The following is a 25,173-nucleotide window of genomic DNA, read 5'->3' on the forward strand; positions in this document are numbered from 1 at the left end:
ATTAATAATACACTCAAACAATCTTAATAATTAATCCTATAAGGATACATTAGTCATTTTCAAATTATTGTTTAAAGGATATTTTAGTCTTTTAAAATTATTTTAGTTTGTAAATAAACTCTGTGTATTTTAGTCTTTTGATAAATTTTAATTTGTAATATAATTAAACAACTTTAAATACAAAAGGGTACTTTAATATTTTTAAAATTAATCACAAAATACTATTTTTAAATATTAAAAATTCTTTAATTATTTCAAAAATTTAATCAAAAATATATTTTATACTTCCTCTTTTATAATTAATTTAAAGGGAACTTTAATATTAAATAATATACAATATATGTTTAAAATAAACTTAAAGTATTTGTCAATATGAATTATATAATCCAATGTCAATTTCTTATTAAGCCATATGTTCATTATATTGTAATATCAAAATTTATCCTTCTTGTTAACTCTTATATAAGAACCCTTTTTGAATTATTATTATTATTTAAGGAAAGATAGGTCTCCTCTCTTACTTCATAATTGATAATAACATTTCATTTGTATTTGTGCTACTATCCGCATTAATAAAAGGCATCACCCTAATAATCCTCCATCATCTTTTCCTTAACTAATTATTTATAGTATTTAATACCGGTGCACAAAATCATATACATACATCATGCTAACAAATCAATTCAGCAGATAAACGCCATAATTTGTTGATCATGAGCTGGGATGGACCCCACTTTGACTTCGTTATTCCAATCCCATCTTTTCTTTGTGCCTTTGCAAGCATACCAATAGGCTACTATATACCGATATACGTAAGTCCAAAAGAAAAAAAAAAAGAAAAAAAAGTAGATTTTGTGTGTATCTAGAGCCAAAAATAAATACTAAATAGATAATCAATTTAATGATTTTGTGCATTCGTATAACAAAATAATATAACATGGTGTGTGTTTGGTTTATTTTTCTGTTTTGTGAGTTCTAAATCTAATTTTTTGGAAAGTTAAACATTAAAAAAATGAAATAAAAAATATCATTGTTGAGAAGATCAGAGCTAGCAATTAATGCACGTTCCATCTATGTTGACCAATTGACAATTGTTAAAAACTTTCTTCTAATTAATAGGTGTCTCATTCAAGATTTCGTATCATTTTGATTTACTCTTTAATTAATTGCAAAGTTGAAATGACTAGCTGGCTATAAATAGGTCATGACTCAAAAAGCGTGCAATATATATAATGCAGCCTCCAACCAAATATAGTACGAAATTCTTTCATTCCTTCTAAGATATATATTTTGTCATGCTTCATTTTGTTTTTTCTTCCCAAGCTATTGAGAGTGACATAATATAAGTTATTAATATTATAATTTGTGGTTATTGACTTTTTTTTTTCCTTTTTCTTTTATCTCCTTAATAGTGGTAGCTACTAGACTTTTTAGTTTAAATCAATCAGTGGTCGCCAAAATTGACTTGTGTGAAATTAAAGTAACTAGTAACATCGTTTCATAATCATAAATAGGAAAATAAATAATATATTTTGTTGTTTATCTCTTAGGTATGTACTACTCTTTTTAATTGCGTTTAATTTGCATTATATTGTTTTGCTTAATTAAGAAGAGGTTAAAGAGCTAGCGATGTTTATATGGAAATTTCAATTCGGTTTCTGAGAGAGTCTGATTTTCTAGATATTAAATGGAGGAGAGAACTATTAATTAATATATTTATTCCAACATAGGTTGAAATTAATTTATACATGTAACACACCCGAATTAAATAATGTTGATGATTATGACACCCGAATTTGATAACGATTTGGCACAGAAACTCATTATATGTTTGAAAGTTCCACCAACTACAGTAATTAATTAAATTAAAGTCAACCATATGCATGCATCAATCTTCTTCTAAATACACTTCTATTTTTGTATCTGTCTTTTTTTCCCCTTCGCCTATATTATCTTCTCTCTTTCTCAGCTTTAATTTTTGGAAATTTCTTTAATTATAAGAAAAATTAGATAAAGAATAAAGGTTTTCATTAAGTTTTTTAAAAATGAATGTATATTACGCATAATAAATATTTTTGTTGTTTTTTTTATTAAATAAAAATAATCCTCACTTTACTATTATCCTTAATTTTTCTCTAATATTTGTTAGTTTGACTTTTTAGAAAGTAGAATGCTATTTGATATCTGAAAAACTAATTTAATACATGACTGAAAATTCTTAGGTTTCCTTCTTCCAGAAGATACATATATTTATATAATGAAGTTGATGGTGATTTAAAAATTTAAATCATAAATAATAATCATACACCTCATTAATTGAAACCTTTTAGCTTGCCAAGTGGAAGGACTATAACCAACTATTTCGTTACTTCCGCTACTTAACTCCATTTATATCTGGAAAAAATTAAAATGGCAATCTATATATATATATATATATATATATATATATATATATATATATATATATATATATATATATATAAAATATAGAGAGAGAGAATATCAGTTAACAAGGAAATGACTTGAGAAATCTCAATATATGATGTTACATATTGATTATTTATCTTTTAAAACTTTTATGGCATTTTTTATTTAAATGAATTAAATAAATTTAAAATAAATAATTTTAAAAATTATTATCAAAATTCATAACCCAACCTTATCTTGTTTATAATATAAATAAAATAAGATTGTACATATCTAAAATACATTTATTTACTATATTTATTTAAATAAAAAATCCTAATAACTACACCGTAAATTAAGAAAAATATGCTTTATTCCTAGTTTTTCTCCTTTCTCGTGTTGTTTTCATTTGGCCTATTCCACTGTATTTATTTATTTACTTATTTATTAGTAGAAATTCTAAAAGCGGACCTTGGATAAGTATCTTCTTTTTCCTCTGTCTGAAATCTTTTTAAGTAATAAAAATAAAAATCTCAAAAACTCTCAAATTTATTATTTTTGTTATTATTTTAATTATTAATTTAATATTTTTAGTTTAATAATTTAATAATATATTTTTAATCGATATTTTTAAATATTAATAATTATATTAATAATTAATTACTGGGTAAAAAAAAATTTTGCTAACATTTTTTATGAATATGTTTAATTCGTTGAATGAATACATAGTTCTTACCAACAATAAATCCAAACAAAAGATTACGAGACTGACGAGAATGATGATGAGGAGAATCCGTGGTTTATAAAGTCCATAATTGTTTATACTTTTTTTTTAAACTAAAGATAGGAGACTCGAACCTGCAATATAGAAAGACTATGTCATTTGAGTTATTACTCGTTGGCTATAATTGTTTATACTTGTTCTTGCCGTTCAATTATTTATAATATTATTATTCTATATATATACAATTATTTTATAACTATATTATACGTACATACAAAAAAAATTTGTATAAAATTATCTTACAATTATAACTGATTTAATAATTATTTTTTGTTAGTTTAATATAAGAAATCAATTTTTACTTAACTCTAATCTTTTATTATAAAATTAATATTTTTTAACTCTTATGTTTTCTAAGATTTATTGTTTAGAGTACACTTAAGATTTAAAATAGAAAAATTATTTTAAAAAATTAGTTAAATGCATATGTTTAATTAATTGAGAGCGGATTCACAAGAATTGCAATAGAAAACGATTGCTGATAATGAAACCTTACAAATGTAAATATGCTTTTTATTATTTGTGCCCTCATATTTTGTCAAAATATATGTGAAAGTTTCGAAAAAGATAATGAAATATGAGTGACTAATGGTGGGAGTAGTTTAGGGAATCTAATAATCTAAATCTCCTATTCTTGGTTTAGCTTCCATAATAATATATATACACGCTCAAATTCTTCTGAAATGAAAAAGTGAGAACTTAATCATTTTTAAATCAAGGTGAAGTCCACACATGATAAAATTTATAAATTTAATAGTGATTATTATTTTATTATTTTATTATTTTACAATTCTCACTATAGAAGATATTTTTTTTATGAAAGGAGATTTTAATTAATTCTATTATATAATAATAGGTGGAGATAAAGGAACATTTGTGAATGTGAAAGAGGGTTTGATTTAGGAGTGCAATGACCTTAGCTGATTGGATCTGGAAAGTGGAAACTACAAAGTAAAAACTAAAAAGTTAAACCAATTTTCTAACAACTTAATTGTATTTACCCGATATATAAAGGGGATTAACACCTTTATTTCCCTTTCTGTTAATGTCTATTATCTCCCACCAAATGCGTAGGACAAAGAGGAAAATAGATTTGTTTTACACGATTTTATACTATGGATTTAATCTAAGGACTTTGAGCGTTAGAATAATGATGTTCAGATGATATGAGATTATGGTGTCGTGATATAGATATTATTTTTGGTTGCATTTATTTTTATTCTAAGCGGGCTTTTTAAGATCTTAAACAAAACAACCTCAAGTCCAGAAAAAAATATTGGGCTTGACCTAAAAGTTCAAAGTTTATCGGCGTTGTAGAAAACAGAAAAAAAAAGTGATATATTAATCTCAAAAAATTCTACTTAAATGGCACTTTCACCATATCCAAAAAAAAAAAAACTATTTTCACATCCGTCTTTCGGTACTACTAATATTTTTTGGTCATATTTAGTGCTAAAGTAAATTACCATTTTGTTTATCCAAGATTTAAGACCATTTTGTTTATCAAAGATTTAAGTAACGTGATCTGACAAAAAAAAATATATATATATATATATATATATATATATATATATATATATATATATATATATATATATATATATAACGTGAATTCTATTCATGAAAAATGTAAATTAGTTCGATATTCATAAAAAAAAAAATAGATTCATTTGATAAAATTACCCAACAAACTATCTAAATTTTGAGTAACTTTGCTAAATCAATCCAATGTTTAAACTTTAACGAGTATTATATTAGTTTTATCCTATGGAAATTTACTCTTGTGGATTACATATAAATATCGTGACATTTCAAGTATTTTTTGAATTTTAAATTTTAATCTATTAAAATCTGTCTAAAATTTTGTTAAATATCTGAATCCCTTAAATACCACTCTTATCTCTCCACCAAAATTTAGATAAGTTTTAGAATAAAACCTAATTAAAGAAAAATATAAAAATTTAATTAAAAATTTAGTAAAATTATAAAATTAATAAAATAATTAAGCTTTTTTTTTACGTATGCATTTTACTAACAAAATAATGCTTATTATTTGAGACTAAATAACTACTAACTAATATAACATACAATAACTTAAAAATAACTTAAAATTATATATATACTCATGGGTAAGAATGTTTTGAATTATGTTATGATGAGATAAATAAATGCTAAAAGTTAAAATTAAAATTCAGGATGTAAAAACAAATCCATTCTTAAAATTAAAATGTTATAAAGTATTTTATAAACATAATTATTTAAATTTATTATAATTAATTTTTTTATTTATCTTAAAAAATGGAAAATTTTGGTTTTTTCATTTATTTTTTGTCACCATTAATTGACAAATTAATTATTAAAAAGTACCAAAATATATAATTTTTTTGTTTAATATTGTATAATTTTATAGTTATTGTTTTTGTATATTATTTTTATTATTGTTATTTTTTTATAATATGAATTATTGATTGTTCAGACGGAGCAAATTACACAAAAAAAAGTTAACTTTAATTGTGAAAAAATATAACGCATTAAAACAAAAGAGTACTAAAAAATACTAAAAAAAATTAAACATACTTCAAAAAATAACATTTGTAAAATACTTATATATATATATATATATAATAGAAATAATAATATCTTTATATACTAATTTTGTATAGAGCTTATATAATTTATTATAATTTTATAATTTAATTTAATATTTATTTAGGTTAATATGCTAAATTATTAGTGTATTTTATATTATTTTTTATTTTTGATATACAATATATTTTATTATTTTTTATATATTTTTATGAAAATATTAGTGTTTAATTTTTATAAAAAGTAACATATTTTTTAATATTAAATAATAAATAACTAGTTTATTAAAACAAAGAGAATTTGTTCTAAAAACTGATGTCACTAATCATAAAAACTAAAATAGATCAAATAAAAAATTAAAAAATTATTGTACATAAACTGTTGCGCATATTTACGATTTTTGTATTAACTTTTTTACGTTATATCCTCTATTTAAATTTTAAATATTTTTTATTTATAAGTTTTAAGTTTTTATCGGTTTATGTTGGCAATTCAAATAGATTAAATTTAACACTAAAACATAAAATTTTACAAATATTATAAATACATAATTTTAAATTTTATTTTATTTAAATACATAAATTATTTTGTTTTAAGGTATCTCCTTAATATTAAGATAAAAATTAAAATATTGCTAAATTATAATAAAAAACGAAAACAAGAGATATAGTACTGTAGCACTTGAACATAATAAACTTAGATAAGTCGAAAATAATAGTCAAAACAACAGCTTTATAGCATCTGCCTTTATAGATAACTAGAGTGAGATCCGCGCAATGCACGGAGAAATAGATTATTTATACTATATAGTATATTTTAATAAATGTTATATTAAAAATATTTTAAAGAACATATTATAAATAGATTTTGAATTTATTTATTTTTAGAAAAGACATAGGTTATTTATATTAGAGTTATACAAAACTGTATTTTCATTTTTTTTTATTTTTTGATTTGCATTAATGGCTATACTTTGTTTTTTTTTTTTGCGACTTTTTTGTTTGTAAATAATGAAAAAAATAAATGAATGAGAATGAAAAACATATAACAACGTTATATTAAATTTAAGGAATTTTTGACAATTAATATAAGAGATTGAGAAATGAAGAGTAGTCAGAGTAAGTTATAGAATTTGAATATTTGTAACTGAAATTTTTTATAATTATTATTATGACATTTTTAATGTATGTTTATTGCATTTAATTAGTATTTGATGTTTCAACTAAATAATAATAGATAAGAGTTTTTTGTTTTAATTTTTTTAAAACATTGTACTAAATAGTGATTGGTTGATTTTCATTTAGTAATTTCGGGTATTAACTCTTCCAGTCTGTCATTACCACTGCAAATCCTTCTACAATAAAGAGAATAAGACATGATCAAAGAATGATAATCCATTCCAAGTAAATTGTGGAAGCAATAACAATTTGAAAAAGAGACGTAAATGTAAATTGTGGAAGAAGTACTCCACATGTAAAATAACAATTTATAATTTGATGATGAAATATTGCAATCGATAGTAGCAATAATTTTAAATGCACATTAATTTTGGTTTTGACTGTTAGACAGAACCGTTTACAAAAGAGGAATACATAAACTTGTGCTACTTGCAATGAGTTCACAATTAAAATGTTATTATTTATAACAAATAAATAGGGCTATTGAAAATGATATTGAACAATGAGAAGAGTAAACGGCAAAGTTGAAAACCACAAGAGGAGGAATGGAGTTTGCCCTGGTCTCTGCAATTTATGCAATGCAGCTCTGCCGGAGATTGACATCACGATGTACAATTTGTTTTGAGGAAAAGGTAATGGCTCATGGGACCGGAAGAGGATTAAGAAAATAGGATGGGACCGGAAGAGGATGGAGGAAATAGGATTTTGATAGGGAGAGGTGCTAAGAGGGTGAGGGTTTGAGAAAGGTAATAAGCTCTTTGGTTTTGAGAGCTTTTTGTTGGGGTAAATGTTAATTTGTGTTTTTGTTGTTTTAGAAATAATGATTGATTTAGAAAAAGTTAATTTGTTGGTTTTTATTGTGTTTTTTAGTTTTTTTTTTTTGTGTTTTTTTTATGTGAAAATAAAAGTTGATTTGGCAAGATTTAAATGGTGGATTCTAAAATTTTGCCAAGTAAGCGTTAATGCTAACATGGCGTTAGTAGAAGAAGAGAAATAACTTAGAAGCAATGTGGTAAACCTATGTACCTACTTTTATATATTAAAAATAGAAGAGACACAAACAGTACACACAAAACAACAATATATAAATCCTAGCAAACTACATTATTAGCAACTAAGTAGAAGGACAACGAAGATAAACCAACACAAACAGTAGACATAAAACAACATATAAATCCTAACAACTATAGTATGGAAGAAATAAGTACGAGAACAACGATATTATTAGCAACTAAGTATGTTAGCAATAAGTATGGGAACATGCATCAAGACAACAACTTTATAACATCTATTTTTCTTCGTTGGTAAACTTGGATTCATTAATATTGATGCCTTCTTCAGCAACATGCTTTCTGCCGGACTTATCCATGGTAGAGAGGCCTCCCTTACGTTCTATTTCTTGGTAACCCGCAGTCCCTTTCTGTTCTTTTATAGTCTGCCCTCTTTTTGTACCAATTTCATGATATCTTTTTAATTCCAGCTGCTCCTTTTTAGTCTGGCCTCCTCTGCTCCTTCCTATACTTTTACTTATATCCATAAGTGATATTAATATGATCGAAAAAATCATCTTAAATGTATAAAGAACATTTTTTTCATTTTAAAAAGTAATAAATAATAGCATTCATATTTTTTTATCGGTTTTAAAGTTTTCTTAAACAAATAGTATCATATAACATATATTAAAACGAGTTTTCAATAATCTAAGTTTAGGTTTTAGATTTGTTCATTCCAAGAGAAAAATTTTTTACACAAAAATTGATTAAAAATAGAAAAAAAAACGTGAATAATTTGTCTCTCATTCTTACTCATTTAAATTTCTTAAAAAATAATAGTATGATATATTAAAAAGTTTTTAAATAAAACAACATACACTTAAAAATGATTATACAAATAATGTAAATTATTATTTAAATTATTAAATTATTTTTTATTAGTAATAATTTAATTAGACTCAATTGTGATAATAAAAATACATAAAAAATATTTAATAAAATTTATATCTTATGTATTCATTATGTATTCTCATTAAAAAATAAATTAGAATTGAATTTATATTATTATTAATAAAAAATAATTTAAATAACACAAATCAATTGCATACCTTTAGCAATGTGTTTTTGAGTTTCTAAATTCTTACCACCAGTACCACCAGGAACCACGGTTTCACCTTGCTTTGCCCTCTTATCAAGCTCTTCACACTTTTTTTTGTCAAGTTGTGATGTTGCTTACATGCTCAAATTTTTTTTCCACCTTATAGAATTTTTGTTCTTCTAAAAATGTTTATAGTGGTAATTAAAGACATAATTTGAATGAGAAATAAGCTAAGACCAGCATGATTTATATAGGGACAAATAGGGTTACATTGTATGTGAACCAGTAAAGATGAAGGACGCGCGTACACTTGCATTGTACGGTTACATGCATTGACACGTGAATGAAGAAGTGCACAATGATAACACTATTAGGTGGGATGATGGTGACACGTACATACAATATATAGTGAAAGAGACTAACTCGATTGCAGTGGATGAGTTTCAGTCCAAACCTGATACCTGCACCTGATATCTTGATATATCTGATACCTTTTTAATTTGCTGTCCCTCCTACTATATTGACGTGTGCAATGTGAATAATTTTAAATTTTATTTTATTTAAATACATAAATTACCTTCGTTTTAAAGTATCTCCTTAATATTAAGATAAAAATTAAAATATTGCTAAATTACAATAAAAAACGAAGACAGGAGGTATAGTACTGTAGCACGAACATAATAAACTTAGATAAGTTGAAAATAACAGTCAAAAAAACAACTTTATAGCATCTGTCTTTATAGATAAAGAGACACAAACAATACACAGACAAAATAACAACATATAAATCCTAGCTAACTACATTATTAGCAGCAAAGTAGAAGGACAACGGAGATAAACCAACACAAACAGTAGACTTAAAACAACGTATAAATCCTAACAACGATAACGGAAGAACTAAGTACAAAAACAACGATATTATTAGCAACTAAGTACGGGAACATGCATCAAGACAACAACTTCATAACATCTATTTTTCTTCGTTGGTAAACTTGAATTCATTAATATCGATGCCTTCCTCAGCAGAGCATACTTTCTGCCGGACTTATCCATGGTAGAGAGACCTCCTTTACGTCCCATTTCTTGGTAGCTCGCAGTCCCTATCTGTTCCTTTCTAGTCTGCCCTCTTTTTGTACCAATTTCATGATATTCTTCTGATCCCAATTGTTCCTTCCTAGTCTGGCCTCCTTTACTCCTTCCTATACTTTTACTTATATCCATAAGTGATATTAATATGATCGAAAAAATCATCTTAAAAGTATAAAGAACATTTTTTCATTTTCAAAAAGTAATAAGTAATAACATTCATATTTTTTATGGGTTTTAAAGTTTTTTTAAACAAATAGTATCATATATTAAAACGAGTTTTCAATAGTTTAAGTCTAGGATTCAGATTTGTTCATCCCAAGAGAAAAAATTTTCACACAAAAATTGATTAAAAATAGAAAAGAACGTCAATAATTTGTCTATTCTTCTTACTCATTTAAATTTCTTAAAAAATAATAGTATGATATATTAAAAAATTTTTAAATAAAACAACATACACTTAAAAATGATTATACAAATAATGCAAATTATTATTTAAATTATTAAATTATTTTTTATTAATAATAATTTAATTAGACTCAATTGTGATAATAAAAATACATAAAAAATATAAAAAATTTTAAAAATATTTAATAAAATTTATATCTTATGTATTCATTATGTACTCTCATTACAAAATAAATTAAAATTGAATTTATATTATTATTAATAAAAAATAATTTAAATAACACAAATCAATTGTATACCTTTAGCAATGTGTTTTTGAGTTTTTAAATTCTTGCACCAGTACCACCAGGAACCATGGTTTCACCTTGCTTTGCCCTCTTATCAAGCTCTTCACACTTTTTCTTTTTGTCAAGTTGTGATATTGCTTACACGCTCAGATTTTTTTCTACCTTATAGAATTTTTGTTATTCTAAAGATGTTTATAGTGGTAATTAAAGACATAATTTGAATGAGAAATAAGCTAAGAGCAGCATGATTTATATAAAGGCAAATAGGGTTACATTATTGTATGTGAACCAGTAAAGATGAAGGACGCGCGTACACTTGCATTGTACGGTCACATGCATTGACACGTGAATGAAGAAGTGCACAATGATAACACTATTAGGTGGGATGATGGTGACACGTACATACAATATATAGTGAAAGAGACTAACTCGATTGCAGTGGATGAGTTTCAGTCCGAACCTGATACCTGCACCTGATATTTGATATATCTGATACCTTTTTAATTTGCTGTCCCTCCTATTGACGTGTGCAATGTGAATAATTTTAAATTTTATTTTATTTAAATACATAAATTGCCTTCGTTTTAAAGTATCTCCTTAATATTAAGATAAAAATTAAAATATTGCTAAATTACAATAAAAAATGAAGACAGGAGATATAGTACTGTAGCACGAACATAATAAACTTAGATAAGTTGAAAATAACAGTCAAAATAATAATTTTATAGCATCTGCCTTTATAGATAAAGAGACACAAACAGTACACAGCAAAATAACAACATATAAATCCTAGCTAACTACATTATTAGTAGAAGGACAACTAAGATAAACCAACACAAATAGTAGACATAAAACAACGTATAAATCCTAACAACGATAGTATGGAAGAACTAAGTACGAGAACGACGATATTATTAGCAACTAAGTATGGGAACATGCATCAAGACAACATTTTCATAACATCTATTTGTTAGAAAATTATTTAATTTTCTAACTTATTTGTGGGTAATACATATATCAATTATAATCACAAATGATGCTATTTCAAATTAAATGACTTATATAATGATGATCTCATTTATTGTTATAAATGCTAATTGAATAAGTCATTATTACTTTTGATTTGGAATTAAATGAGAATAAAATCGGATATTATCTTTTGTTCTTTAGATAATTATCTTTTTGGATTTTAGATATATTATCTTTTGAGTTTTAGATACTATTTTATTTGGGCTTTAGGGTTTAATGGGTGCCATGCTCAAATATAAATAGACCTTCAGGGTTTCGATCCCCAATATACCAAAGCGCCTTTGTTGCTCTTTCCCCATCAAAAGAGTCACAGTTCAGCCACCTAGGAATACATAAGGCTTTGGTTGAGGAAGATCGAAAGAATCACAAGATTCAAATTCTTCCGATCGTATGATTCATGTTTATGAATTCAGTTACGCTTCCGCATTATGTTATATTTTTTGGTGATTCAATATGGATGATCTGGGTTATTGAAAATTAATTATTCCAACAAGTAGTATCAGAGCCATCCATAATTTAATCATCGAAAATATTCGGTTTTAATTCGCTGAATCAATATATGGATTAATATATATTTTGTGTTCCTTCCTTGATAATATTACGTATAAAGAAATAAACGTGTATGATGTGCGTCGTATATTGGTACTGTTGCACTAACACAGATTAATTTCCTTCTTTTAATTGCAGCGCCGTGATATTGCAATTCTTTATATTATATATACGTGTGTTATCATGTATGATTGTTTACATATATATTATTATTATTTTTTTTGATATATGTATATATATGTATATTGTTGCGTGCTTATACTGTATGTTGAGCACGTTTTAGTACTATATATTTATATATATAATTTTTTAAAGGTTTGAAAAGACACCATTAAGATTTAAATCTTTTTGCGATTTAAATATTTTTTAATTGCTACCTAAAGAAACTAGTAATAATTTGGATTAGTATACCCATCTATTTTATAAAGATTTAATTTTGGAATAAATTGATTGAACATTATGCTGCCAAAGTAGCCTCTTTTATGAAAATTGATTTATTCAAAACATAAAGAATATGATGTTATGTAATTCATGCGAATATTGGTCGGCCCAAAGGAAGGTCTATATTTGGCCGAATTACATACACATATTGATAGTAAATACATATTTGGGTAACTAATTAAGAATAAAGGAATGCTTATTATTTATGCGAATAATAATCGGCCCAAAGGAAGTTTATTGTTTGGCCAAATAATAAGCATTGCACACTTTTGTTTATTTTCTATTAATTATGCGATCAATAATCGGCCCAAAGGAAGGTTATTGTTTGGCCAATTAATAAAAAATATATTCGATAATAAATAGGTTGCGAAGTTTAAGTCTCCATGTGCGCATTAAGTCAGTCCAAAGAAAGGCTTAATGCGTGACAGGAATTTTGACAATATTTGATTACTGCAATGAGAGTATCACTTACAGTTAATTTTTCTATCCAAAGATTGAAAATTAATGTTGTGCTAGATATCTCAATATGGATTTTTTCCCATTAATTAACTAATGTTTACTGCATGTTTATTTGTTCTAATCTAGAAACTATGGCTTTAGCTACCAATGTTTCTGCACAAATTAGCAGTATTCCTATGCTGAATGGTTCAAACTTTAAAGTTTGGAAGGATACCGTGGAGATTGTCCTCAGTTGTATGGATCTAGATATAGCTCTTCGAAAGGAGAAACCCACTTCCACTCCAGAAAACCTGAATGAGGTTAAAATAGAGAAGTGGGAAAGATCCAATCGAATGAGAATTATGATTATGAAACGCTCAATTCCTGAGGTGTTTCAGGGCTCAATTACTGAGGATAAAAATGCCAAACAGTTCCTAAAGGATGTTGAAAAATTCTTTACTAAGAAATTCAGTGCTCACATGGCTTTATCTTCTCAGTATAAAAGAAAGCGTGATATTACTGCAGATGTGCCTTCTCAGCAGAAAAAGGCTAAGAAACAGGATCAGGTTTCAACCTGTTTCTTCTGTAAGAAGGTGGGACACATGAAGAAGGATTGTACCAAATATGCCACTTGGCGTGTGAAGAAGGGTATAATTCTCACTTTTGTTTGTTCTGAGGCTAGTTTAAGTTATGCACCTGTTGATACTTGGTGGGTAGATTCTGCTGCTACTACTCATGTAAGTGTCACTATGCAGGGTTGCCTGTGGAGCCGACCGCCAAGTGATGCTAAAAGATACATCTACGTGGCAGACGGCAATATAGTTGCAGTCGAAGCTATAGGAACCTTTAGATTATGTTCCACGAGTGGATTTTATTTGGATTTATTAGAGACATTTTATGTACCGTCATTTAGACGAAATTTGGTTTCTGTTTCTCGTTTGGACAAATCAGGTTATTTTTGTTCATTCGGAGACAATAAAGTCAGTCTCTTATAATTCGAATAATATTTGCTCTGGTCATTTGGTGGATAATCTATATAGGCTTAACTTAAATTCCTATAATAATGAAATACTGCAAACGGGTACAAAACAAAAACTAAATGAGAATTCGGCATAATTATGGCACAAACGCCTAGGCCACATCTCTAAACAGAGAATTCAGAGTCTCGTGTCGGATGGAATTCTTGGACCCCTAAATTTGGCAGACTTTGAAGTCTGCATTGAGTGCATAAAGGGGAAAAGGACAAACGAAATGAAATTAGGTGCCGAGAGAGCCAGAGATGTCTTAGAACTAATACATACCGATATATGTGGCCCATTCCTTACTGTCTCTTGGAATGGACAACGGTACTTTATTACGTTCATAGATGATTACTCTCGTTACGGGTACCTATATTTAATTCATGAAAAGTCCCAAGCCTTGGATGTTTTCAAGTCTTTCAAAAGTTGAAGTTGAACTTCAACTTGGAAAGAAAATTAAAACTGTCAAATCTGATCGTGGTGGTGAATACTACGGAAGATATGACGGCTCAAGTGAGCAACGTCCCGGGTTTTTTGCTCTTTTCCTAGAGGAGTGTGGTATTGTTCCGCAATACACCATGCCAGGCAAACCTAGCATGAATGGTGTTGCAGAGCGAAGGAATCAAACTCTTAAGGACATGGTGAGAAGTATGAATAGTCATTCTTCCTTGCCTGAATCACTCTGTGGAGAAGTATTAAAGACCGCAGTGTACATCCTTAATAGGGTGCCAAGTAAAGCAGTTAACAAAATCCCATATGAAATTTGGACTGGAAAAAGGCCCAGTATAAAGAATCTGCATATTTGGGGATGTCCAGCTGAGGCGCGACCTTGTAGGCCGCATGAAAGAAAATTGGACTCAAGTACAATTAGTTGCTACTTTGTTGGTTACGTTGAGCGCTCATGGGGGTACAAGTTTTATAATCCTGCATCAAGGTCTATTTTTGAAACGGAAAATGCGAGATTTTTTGAGGAAGTTGAGTTTGGGGGGGAAGAAAATATTAGGAATGTTGCTTTTGATAAGGATTCTGTAACTGACAATGATCAGGTCCTTGTGCCTATTGTTGTTCAAGATACAGTTATAGTACAAGAGCAAAATGAGAATCCTACTGTAGATCCAGTTACAGTACAAGAGAACAATGAGAATATTGTTGTTACTCGAGATACTGCTACAGTACAAGAAAATGATGAGAATCCTCATCAACCCCAATCCATACAGCAAGCTCAACAACCTCAAGAAGTGCCATTAAGGAGATCCATAAGAGAAAGGAAAAGTGTAATTTCGGATGAATATGTTGTCTATCTCCAAGAATATGAGGATGGCATTGGTTTGACAGAAAATGACCCAATCAATTTTCTTCAAGCCATGCAAAGTTCTGACTCTGAAAAGTGAATCGATGCCATGAAAGAAGAGATGAAGTCTATGAAAGACAATGACGTTTGGGATCTCGTAGAATTACCTGAAGGTGTAAAACCAATTGGTTGTAAATGGATATTTAAAACCAAAAGGGATTCTAAGGGTAATGTCGAGAGATATAAAGCTCGTCTAGTCGCTAAAGGCTTTACTCAAAAAGAAGGCATAGACTATAAAGAGACTTTCTCTCCAGTATCATCGAAAGACTCTTTTAGAACCATAATGGCACTAGTAACTCATTTTGACTTGGAGCTACATCAGATGGATGTAAAGACATCATTTCTCAATGGTGACATTGACAAAACGATGTACATGGTACAACCAGAAAATTTTGTATCAGGTGATTCAAAATCTATGGTTTGTAAGTTAAAGAAATCCATCTATGGTCTCAAACAAACTTCCCGTCAATGGTATCACAAGTTTCATCAAGTCATTACCTCATACGATTTTGAGGTAAATATTATAGATAAATGTATATACCGCAAGTTCAGTGGCAGTAAATACATCTTTTTGGTCTTACATGTTGATGACGTTCTACTTACCAGTAACGATATAGGCATGTTACATGAAACTAAGAAATTTCTATCGAACAAAATCGAAATGAAAGATTTTGGTGATATTTCTTTTGTATTAGGAATCGAGATACTAAGAGATCGTTCTCAAGGTATTCTTAGATTATCACAAAAGAACTATATCGAAAAAATTTTAAGTAGATATGGCATGGAAAATTGTAGACCAATGGACACACCCGTAGCTAAAGGAGACAAGTTCAGTCTCAAACAATGCCCTAAAAATGATCTTGAGAGGACAACAATGCATGATAAACCTTATGCATCAGCACTTGGAAGCTTAATGTATGCTCAAGTCTGCACACGTCCTGATATATCATTTGTAGTGGGAGTGTTAAGTAGATACTTGAGCAATCCGGGCATGGATCATTGGACAACTGTTAAACGCGTAATGTGTTATCTAAAGAGAACAAAGGATTACATGCTCACTTATCGGAGATCAGAAAATTTGGAGATCATTGGGTATTCTGATTCCGATTTTGTGGGATGCCAAGACAGTAGACGCTCTACTTCAGGCTGTATCTTCATTTTGGCTGGAGGAGTTGTTGCATGGAAGTCTAACAAACAGACTCTTGTAGCTTCCTCAACAATGGAGGCAAAATATGTTGCTTGCTTTGAGGCATCCAAACATGGCATATGGTTGCGAAACTTTGTCACTGAGCTTCGTGTAGTAGATGGCATTGAAAAGCCATTAAAGATATTCTGTGACAACAAGTCAGCAGTATTATACTCCAACAACAATAAGAGCTTGACAAAATCGAAGCATATAGACATCAAGTTCTTAGTTGTCAAGGAGAAAATTCAAGAAAAACAGATTTCCATAGAACATATAGGAACAGAATGTATGCTAGCAGACCCATTAACCAAGGGATTGATCCCTAAAGTCTTTCATGAGCACACTGTTCAAATGGGTGTCAATATTTGTGATGCCTTGGTTTAGTGGGAGTTTATTTTATACTATATGTCCTATGACAGATATTGAGTTATTTTTCTGCAGAACTAAGTTGATGGTTTATTTCATGTTATGTGAAATGTTCATTTTGCAATATTTGTATTGTGTTTGATCTCAATAAAGTTGGACCAGCTGGAAATATACATGTATGAGATCACTTGGCATGTAATTTCCATATTACTCATCCAAATTTGATCTATGTCGTTAAGTATATTAGGATGGTGATTGGCGTGGTTTAGTCACGGCATTTAATGTGATAAAAGCTGCGGTAGTTCCATATCTAGTGTATGAGACGAACCAGATTGTTAAAGTAATGAGAGAAATAGCATTCAGATGCGCGCATAAAGTTTATAAAATGTGATTATGTCAAGAAAGAATATATGTATAGCCCAAGTGGGAGATTGTTAGGAAATTATTTAATTTTCTAACTTATTTGTGGGTAATACATATATCAATTATAATCACAAATGATGCTATTTCAAATTAAATGACTTATATAATGATGATCTCATTTATTGTTATAAATGCTAATTGAATAAGTCATTATTACTTTTGATTTGGAATTAAATGAGAATAAAATCGGATATTATCTTTTGTTCTTTAGATAATTATCTTTTTGGATTTTAGATATATTATATTTTGGGTTTTAGATACTATTTTATTTGGGCTTTAGGGTTTAATGAGTGCCATGCTCAAATATAAATAGACCTTCAGTGTTTCGGTTCCCAATATACCAAAGCCGCCTTTGTTGCTCTTTCCCCATCAAAAGAGTCACAGTTCAGCCACCTAGGAATACAGAAGGCTTTGGTTGCAGAAGATCGAAAGAACCACAAGATCCAAATTCTTCCGATCGTATGATTCATGTTTATGATTCAGGTACGCTTCCGCATTATGTTATATTTTTTGTGATTCAATATGGATGATCTGCGTTATTGAAAATTAATTATTCCAACACTATTTTTCTTCATTGGTAAACTTGGATTCATTAATATTGATGCCTTTCTCGGCAGCATGCTCTCGGCCGGACTTATCCATGGTAGAGAGGCCGCCTTTACGTCCCATTTCTTGGTAGCCCGCAGTCCTATCTGTTCCTTTCTAGTCTGTCCTCTTTTTGTACCCATTTCATGATATTCTTCTGATCCCAACTGTTTCTTCCTAGTCTGGCCTCCTTTGCTCCTTCCTATACTTTTACTTATATCCATAAGTGATATTAATATGATCGAAAAAAATCATCTTAAAAGTATAAAGAACATTTTTTCATTTTCAAAAAGTAATAAGTAATAACATTCATGTTTTTTATCGGTTTTAAAGTTTTCTTAAACAAATAGTATCATATATTAAAACGAGTTTTCAATAGTTTAAGTCTAGAATTCAGATTTGTTCATCCCAAGAGAAAAAAATTTCACACAAAAATTGATTAAAAATAGAAAAGAACGTGAATAATTTGTCTCTTCTTCTTACTCATTTAAATTTCTTAAAAAATAATAGTACGATATATTAAAAAGTTTTTAAATAAAATAACATACACTTAAAAAGAATTATACAAATAATGTAAATTATTAAATTATTTTTTATTAGTAATAATTTAATTAGACTCAATTGTGATAATAAAAATATATAAAAAATATATAAATTTTTTTTAAAAATATTTAATAAAATTTATATCTTATTTATTCATTATGTACTCTTATTAAAAAATAAATTAAAATTATATTATATTATTATTAATGAAAAATAATTTAAATAACCCAAATCAATTGCATACCTTCGATAAGGTGTTCTTGAGCTTTTAGATTCTTGACACCAATATCACCAGAAACCACAGTTTTATCTTGCTTTGCCCTCTCATCAAGTTCTTCACGCTTTTTTTTTGCCGAGTTGTCATGTTGCTTACACGCTCAGATTTTTTTTTCATCCTATAAAATTTTTATTCTTCTAGAGATGTTTATAGTTGTAATTAAAAGACGTAATTTGAATGAGAAATAAGCCAAAAGCAGCATGATTTATATATATAGAGACGCGCGTACACTTGCATGCATTGACTCGTGTACGGTTACATGCATTGACACGTGAATGAAGACGTGCACAATGATAACACTATTAGGTGGGATGATGGTGACACGTACCTACAACATATAGTGAAAGAGACTAACTCGATTGTAGTAGATGAGTTTCAGCCCGCACCTGATACCTGCACCTGATACCTGATATACCTGATATTTTTTAGTTTGCTGTCCCTCTTACTAGCAATTTAACATGAAGTGAGTTGTTTCAACAATTATAAGAAGCAAAAGTTACTTCAACAATTTTAATTAATATTATAAAAACTCATTTTTTTTATAATTATATAATATCTGTTAGTATTATTTTTTAATAAATACTTATAATATATAATAATATAATAGATATAAATTAATTAATAAATTATTAAAATTTAAAAATAATAGTTATTTTAATATAAATAAAATAAAAATATTTATGATAGAATAAAATAAACAAAAAATTTATTGTTTCTGGTCCATATTATTTTAGAATAGCTTGATATTCTTAAAATATTAGTAAAAATATGTATTTTAAATTATAATTTTAAATTTTTTACTATTTTTATTTTTTATTTATATAGTACCGAGTCAATCGGTTCAACCAGTGACCCAATAACTTGATTGATTCAATCTCCGAATCAATTCTAACAACTATGGTTATAATGGAAACAAATATTTACATAAAATATTTGCTGGAAAGTGTAGGATCAATACTTAATAAAAATGTGTATCCATTTTGCGCATCTTCTCCCATGCGAAAAAAATTTCTAAAATAAATAAAAAATAATTATTTTCTAAAACAAATAATTTTATTTTTAATTTTTAAAATATATTTTTTTAAGAATTTGAAACAAGTTCGTCCACTGATATGACAAACTTGCTCTTATTTTTATATAATTTAGATCATATTCATATATTTTTTATTTAATTTACATAATTTAAATAAATATAATTCAATTTAATTTGATAAAAATAAAAGGAACTATATTATTATACTCATGTGATTAATTATATTTATTTAATTTCAAAAAAATTAACTTAATTTACTCTTTTAAATTAATTTGATATTTAACAAGTTAAATATTTTAATAATGTATTAAATATTATAATATTTATATCTTATTTACTTGAGTTCTCATCTCGAGTTCAATGTTATATATTTTAAAAATTTTATTAAATTTTAAAATGAGTCTAAGATCCATCTTCACATAAATTGTCTATTTTAATACAATATTTTTAAAATTGTCCATTTATTTTTGTGTAAAATCATGTAATTAATTTATTATATTATGAAAAGATTCAAATTGTTAATTTATTAAGTGCCTAATCTATTTAAAGAGTATTTTATTTATAATTTTTTAATTTAAAAATAATATTAGTACATTGATTTTGTAATTTAAAATTATCAATTTTAAATGATTAATTTTTTAAATCGAATAAACATAATTAATAATATGACTACATTTATTTTTATTAAATTAAATTAAATTATTAATTTAAATTATATCTATTTAAATTAAAAATTTTATAATTTAAAATTTTAAATTATGTGAATTAGATAAAAAAAATTCTAATATGATCCAAATTATATGAAAATAGGAACTTATTAGTTTCAATGAAGTTTGTGGCAAATTTAGTTTAGTAAGTTCGTGATAAATTTGTTTCAAACTCCAAAAGTATTCTAAAAATTAATGATGAAATTATTTATTTTGAAAAGTAAATATTTTTTTATTCATTTCAAAAAATTTTCTTCTTGGATGCACTTCACGTTCTTCATTGATATATAGCAAAATGATTCATATTATTATAGCCTTGTAGAGTTATATGTTCAGTATGAGACTTTTATGAAAATATTTATTTTTCTAAGACTATTAAATAATTTTGAGCAATTGATGAGGTATTTATGAATTTTATACAAAAATTGAACACTAAAGTACTAATTTATGTCAAAAGTATCAGGTATATCATTTATCTAATTTAGTCAGGTGCAGACTAAAATTTACCTATTTAAATAAAATTGTACACATATTTTTAGTAGTTACCAAATTGAAAAATGTATTACCGCAATTGGTGAGTTTTAGCCTGCACCTGACTAAATGAAGTAAATGATATGCCTGATACTTCTGACTTAAGTTAATGCCTTGGTGTCTAGCTTTTGCATGAAATTCATAAAAATCTCATCATCAATTGTTCAAAATTATTTAATAGTCTTAAAAAAATAAATATTTTCATAAAAATCTCATACTGAATAGATGGGCCTACAAGTTGTGACTATGAATACGTTGATTGTTAAGTAAAAGAGGCAATTATATGTGATATACTAAATGTATATTAGTATTGTCTAAGAATAGTACTAAGCAGATTTTGTAATTTGTAATCATCAATTAGTTATTATTAATATTTTTAATGGTATAAAATTATATCTAATTATATGAATTACTCAATTTTTTTATGCTGATTAAGTACTGACCAAATTTTAATAAAAATATTGATATGTAAACTTTCTCATCATGTAATTATGATTTAGCGATAAAAAGTAAAAGCGTGCTTAATATAACCGAACCGGTGATCGAACCGGTCAAGCTATTGGGTTACTGGGTTACTGGTTTAACCGGTGGATTACTGGTCGAACCGGCTAACCCGGTCACTAGTCAAGCTACTAGGTCACTGGATCATTACTCAAGTACAGTTGTTTTCATGTGAAGTTGATATTTAAAAATCGTTAGATGATTTGACAAGTTTGACTAAATTATTATTTAACGATTTTCAATTATCAATTTCATATGAAGACAAATGTATGTGAGTCTTTACTTATTATTATATACTATAAATATTTGTTGAAAAAATAATATTAATAGATATCGTATAATCATGAAAAAATAAATAAATTGTGATTAATAAAATTTATTTATTTATCTTTTTAATTTGTATTAAATATAAAATTATAGTTAAATAAAATATAAATTATTTAAAAATGAGTGACATTAAAATGAAAAGAAATTGAATATAAGTAAACTAAAACATTCTATATGTATTATAATTTGTACATATATTGACAAGAAGCATTGTAACCTGGTGGTCATGCTAGTATCTTTAGGTGAGGGATTCGAACCCTAGCCATCACATTTTGGATTTTTCCAAAATCAAGGCATGAATGAGCATATGGAGTACGGTGGAGTTGCTGAACGCTGGTGCGCCGTAGGTTCTCCTTCAATTGCAACCGAATGGTTCGGTCGAACCGATGCTCACCGAGTTTGACCGGTTTTCTCCGATTTAGTACGAATTTGACCGGTTCGTTTCGGTTCTCTACTTTAAGCGGTTAGACGTTTGGACCGGACCGGTGTTAGATCCGATTCACCGGTTTTCCGGTCGAACCGGCCAGTTCGGTCCGGTTTTGCTAACTTAAGTTAATATAATTATGCACCACTTTTTCTTTATTATAGACGGTAAAAATCTATCCTAAAAAAAAATTAATTTTGTACAATAGTTTTGATTTTGAGTATTTTTTATTTGTAAGTTTTGGTATTTAATTAAGTTGGTTGTGTGTATAATTTATGTTTTGTTTGAGATTTTTTATACTTCGTATTTAATTATAAATAAAACTATTTTATTGGTCTGAAGTAATTTTTTCTTTTCATATTAAAACAATTTTTTATGTTAAAATTTTAATGTGTTTTTATTATTACTGTATTCAATAATTTACTTGCTTATAATTATTGCTATATTATATTTTAAATACTTTTATATTGTTCTTATATTAAATATTAGTATTATTTTTACTGCTAAACTCTATTAGTGTCTACAAGGATTATGGGGTTAAAACTAAAGAATATTTCTAATAATATTTGACTATTCAAATTAAAATGAACCAATTCCATTTTGTGATTTGGCCATCCGATGTGTGGTATATGTAGTTTCCTTTTTTCTTACACTTAATATTTAATATTTATTGACATTGAAATCATCAATTCAAAAGTAGTAAAAAAAACAAGGTTTATATGTTAAGAGTAATGTCCAAAAAAAAAAAAAAAAAAGATATCAACATAATGTATATGAAAAGTTAAACATTAAAAAAATGAAATAAAAAATATCATTGTTGAGAAGATCAGAGCTAGCAATTAATGCACGTTCCATCTATGTTGACCAATTGACAATTGTTAAGAACTTTCTTCTAATTGATAGGTGTCTCATTCAAGAATTCGTATCATTTTGATTTATCCTTTAATTAATTGTAAAGTTGAAATGAATAAATGACTAGCTGGCTATAAATAGGTTATGACTCATAAAGCGTGTAATAATGAATTAAATTTTAAAATAGTTTCTGAAATTTACAAAATATATTAATTTAGTTCTTAATTTTTAATTGTACTAGTTACATTTTTTAGATTGTAAAAAATACGTTAATGTGGTCTCTCTCAAATTTTCCGTTCATATTTCTTATCAGTAGGAGTGACGTGGCGAATGATTGCCACGCTGGAGTGTCTAACAGTTGCATGATGTGGTAAATGAAAATTTATGACCCAATTTAGTCTCTGATCCCTTTTTAAACCGTAACTCAGAAGTAGCGCACCACTTCTTCGTCTTCATCATCTTCTTCGTCTTTTTCTTCTTTTTCTTCTTCTCCTTCCCTACTCATTCCAAGTCAGAACAGAGGCTCGCGAGTACTAGATCGGTGTGGGTGTGGAAAACATCCTGTGGCCCATAAAAAATTATGTCAAAATCAAACTATTAAAATCTAAATTTTTTTAAATGTTTGCCAATAATTTTCTCTTTGACTCAATTTAACTCTGAATCTTCGGATACCCTCCATCTAATTAAGCCAAACAAGAATTCATTCCCATGCCTTGCGCTGGAGAAACGCAATGCCTAAAGGAAAGTTTTGAACATTTTCCTTGTTCTCAAGAAGGAAATATAGAATGGATAATGCATCTAAACCCTTCTAAAAGATTCTAATTTCAAGAAACCAACATCATAAATCAATAATTGAGCATTAAATCTAGAAAACTCCAATTTGATAACTGACGCATCAGAAATTGAAAACACAGAATGAACACCAGTGTTTGGTAAGGAATTAAGATTGCATCAAGTCTCCCAAGAGTGATAAATGAGGGTGCTACAAACGAAAGGTAATGCAAGCTTTAAAATATTGGCTTCCAACATCACAGGTTAGCAAGAAGCATTAGGTTTCTGATAGTTAATTCAAGCATAACTCATTCACAACATCCAGAAAAAATAAAAACCAAGTACAACATTGCGTATGGGAACAGTTAGAATGGCATGTGCATTGTGCATGTCTATTGCAATAGATTCTCTCCGCCAAACATGTCAAGCAAAAACTATTACTTCAAATTTTAGCTGAATTAATTGTTTCTTAACCTATGAAAGGTCGTGTGAGCCACAACTGCATCACCATCAAAGACACAACCAGCAAAGTGTCCACCAGATGCAAGCAGTACGATTCGCAAATGACTATTATTCATGGGCTCAAGAGTCAGAGATTTCAACCTCTCACACACTTTGCTGTCTGCACTTCCATTCCCATCACCCATATTCAATCAAGCACTTCCAAAGAGAAACTCTTTGACCTGATTGAAAACCAACAAATAGATTTTGTTTAAGAATTTCTCTTGATTTATCACGCACTTCATTGTGATTTTGAGACTCATTTTCACAATTGCATTTTCAGGGCCTCAATATTTAATTATTAAATAGTTTAGTTCTTTCACTGACAAGAGAACAATTTTCGAACAGTACAACAAGAATATAACATAATTGTAATTTCAGCCTTTTAGGTACCCCAATTAAAAAATGTTTGAACATTATTTTTGTTCGTATGGTAAATTTGACCAATATTTAGCGCGAGGATAAAATTGTGAGTGAATTTTGAAACTGAAAA

General features: G+C 27.6%; 1 protein-coding gene and 2 pseudogenes across 1 annotated transcript; all 3 read right to left on the bottom strand.

The window, feature by feature from the left end:
- Nucleotides 1-8,242: 8,242 nt before the first annotated feature.
- Nucleotides 8,243-9,361, bottom strand: LOC130975690 (protein SLE1-like). Its single transcript, XM_057900441.1, has 3 exons — nucleotides 9,316-9,361; nucleotides 9,056-9,178; nucleotides 8,243-8,469 (listed from the first exon to the last, which is right to left on the bottom strand). The coding sequence occupies exons 1-3, from the start codon at nucleotides 9,359-9,361 to the stop codon at nucleotides 8,243-8,245; spliced, it is 396 nt and encodes a 131-aa protein (XP_057756424.1).
- A 654-nt stretch (nucleotides 9,362-10,015) lies between these two features.
- Nucleotides 10,016-12,154, bottom strand: LOC130975691 (protein SLE1-like; annotated as a pseudogene).
- Nucleotides 12,155-18,189: 6,035 nt separating this feature from the next.
- On the bottom strand, nucleotides 18,190-24,826 carry LOC130975692 (protein SLE1-like; annotated as a pseudogene).
- Nucleotides 24,827-25,173: the final 347 nt, after the last annotated feature.

The sequence above is a fragment of the Arachis stenosperma genome, chromosome 4 (assembly GCF_014773155.1).
Source record: "Arachis stenosperma cultivar V10309 chromosome 4, arast.V10309.gnm1.PFL2, whole genome shotgun sequence".
Lineage (NCBI taxonomy): Eukaryota > Viridiplantae > Streptophyta > Magnoliopsida > Fabales > Fabaceae > Arachis > Arachis stenosperma.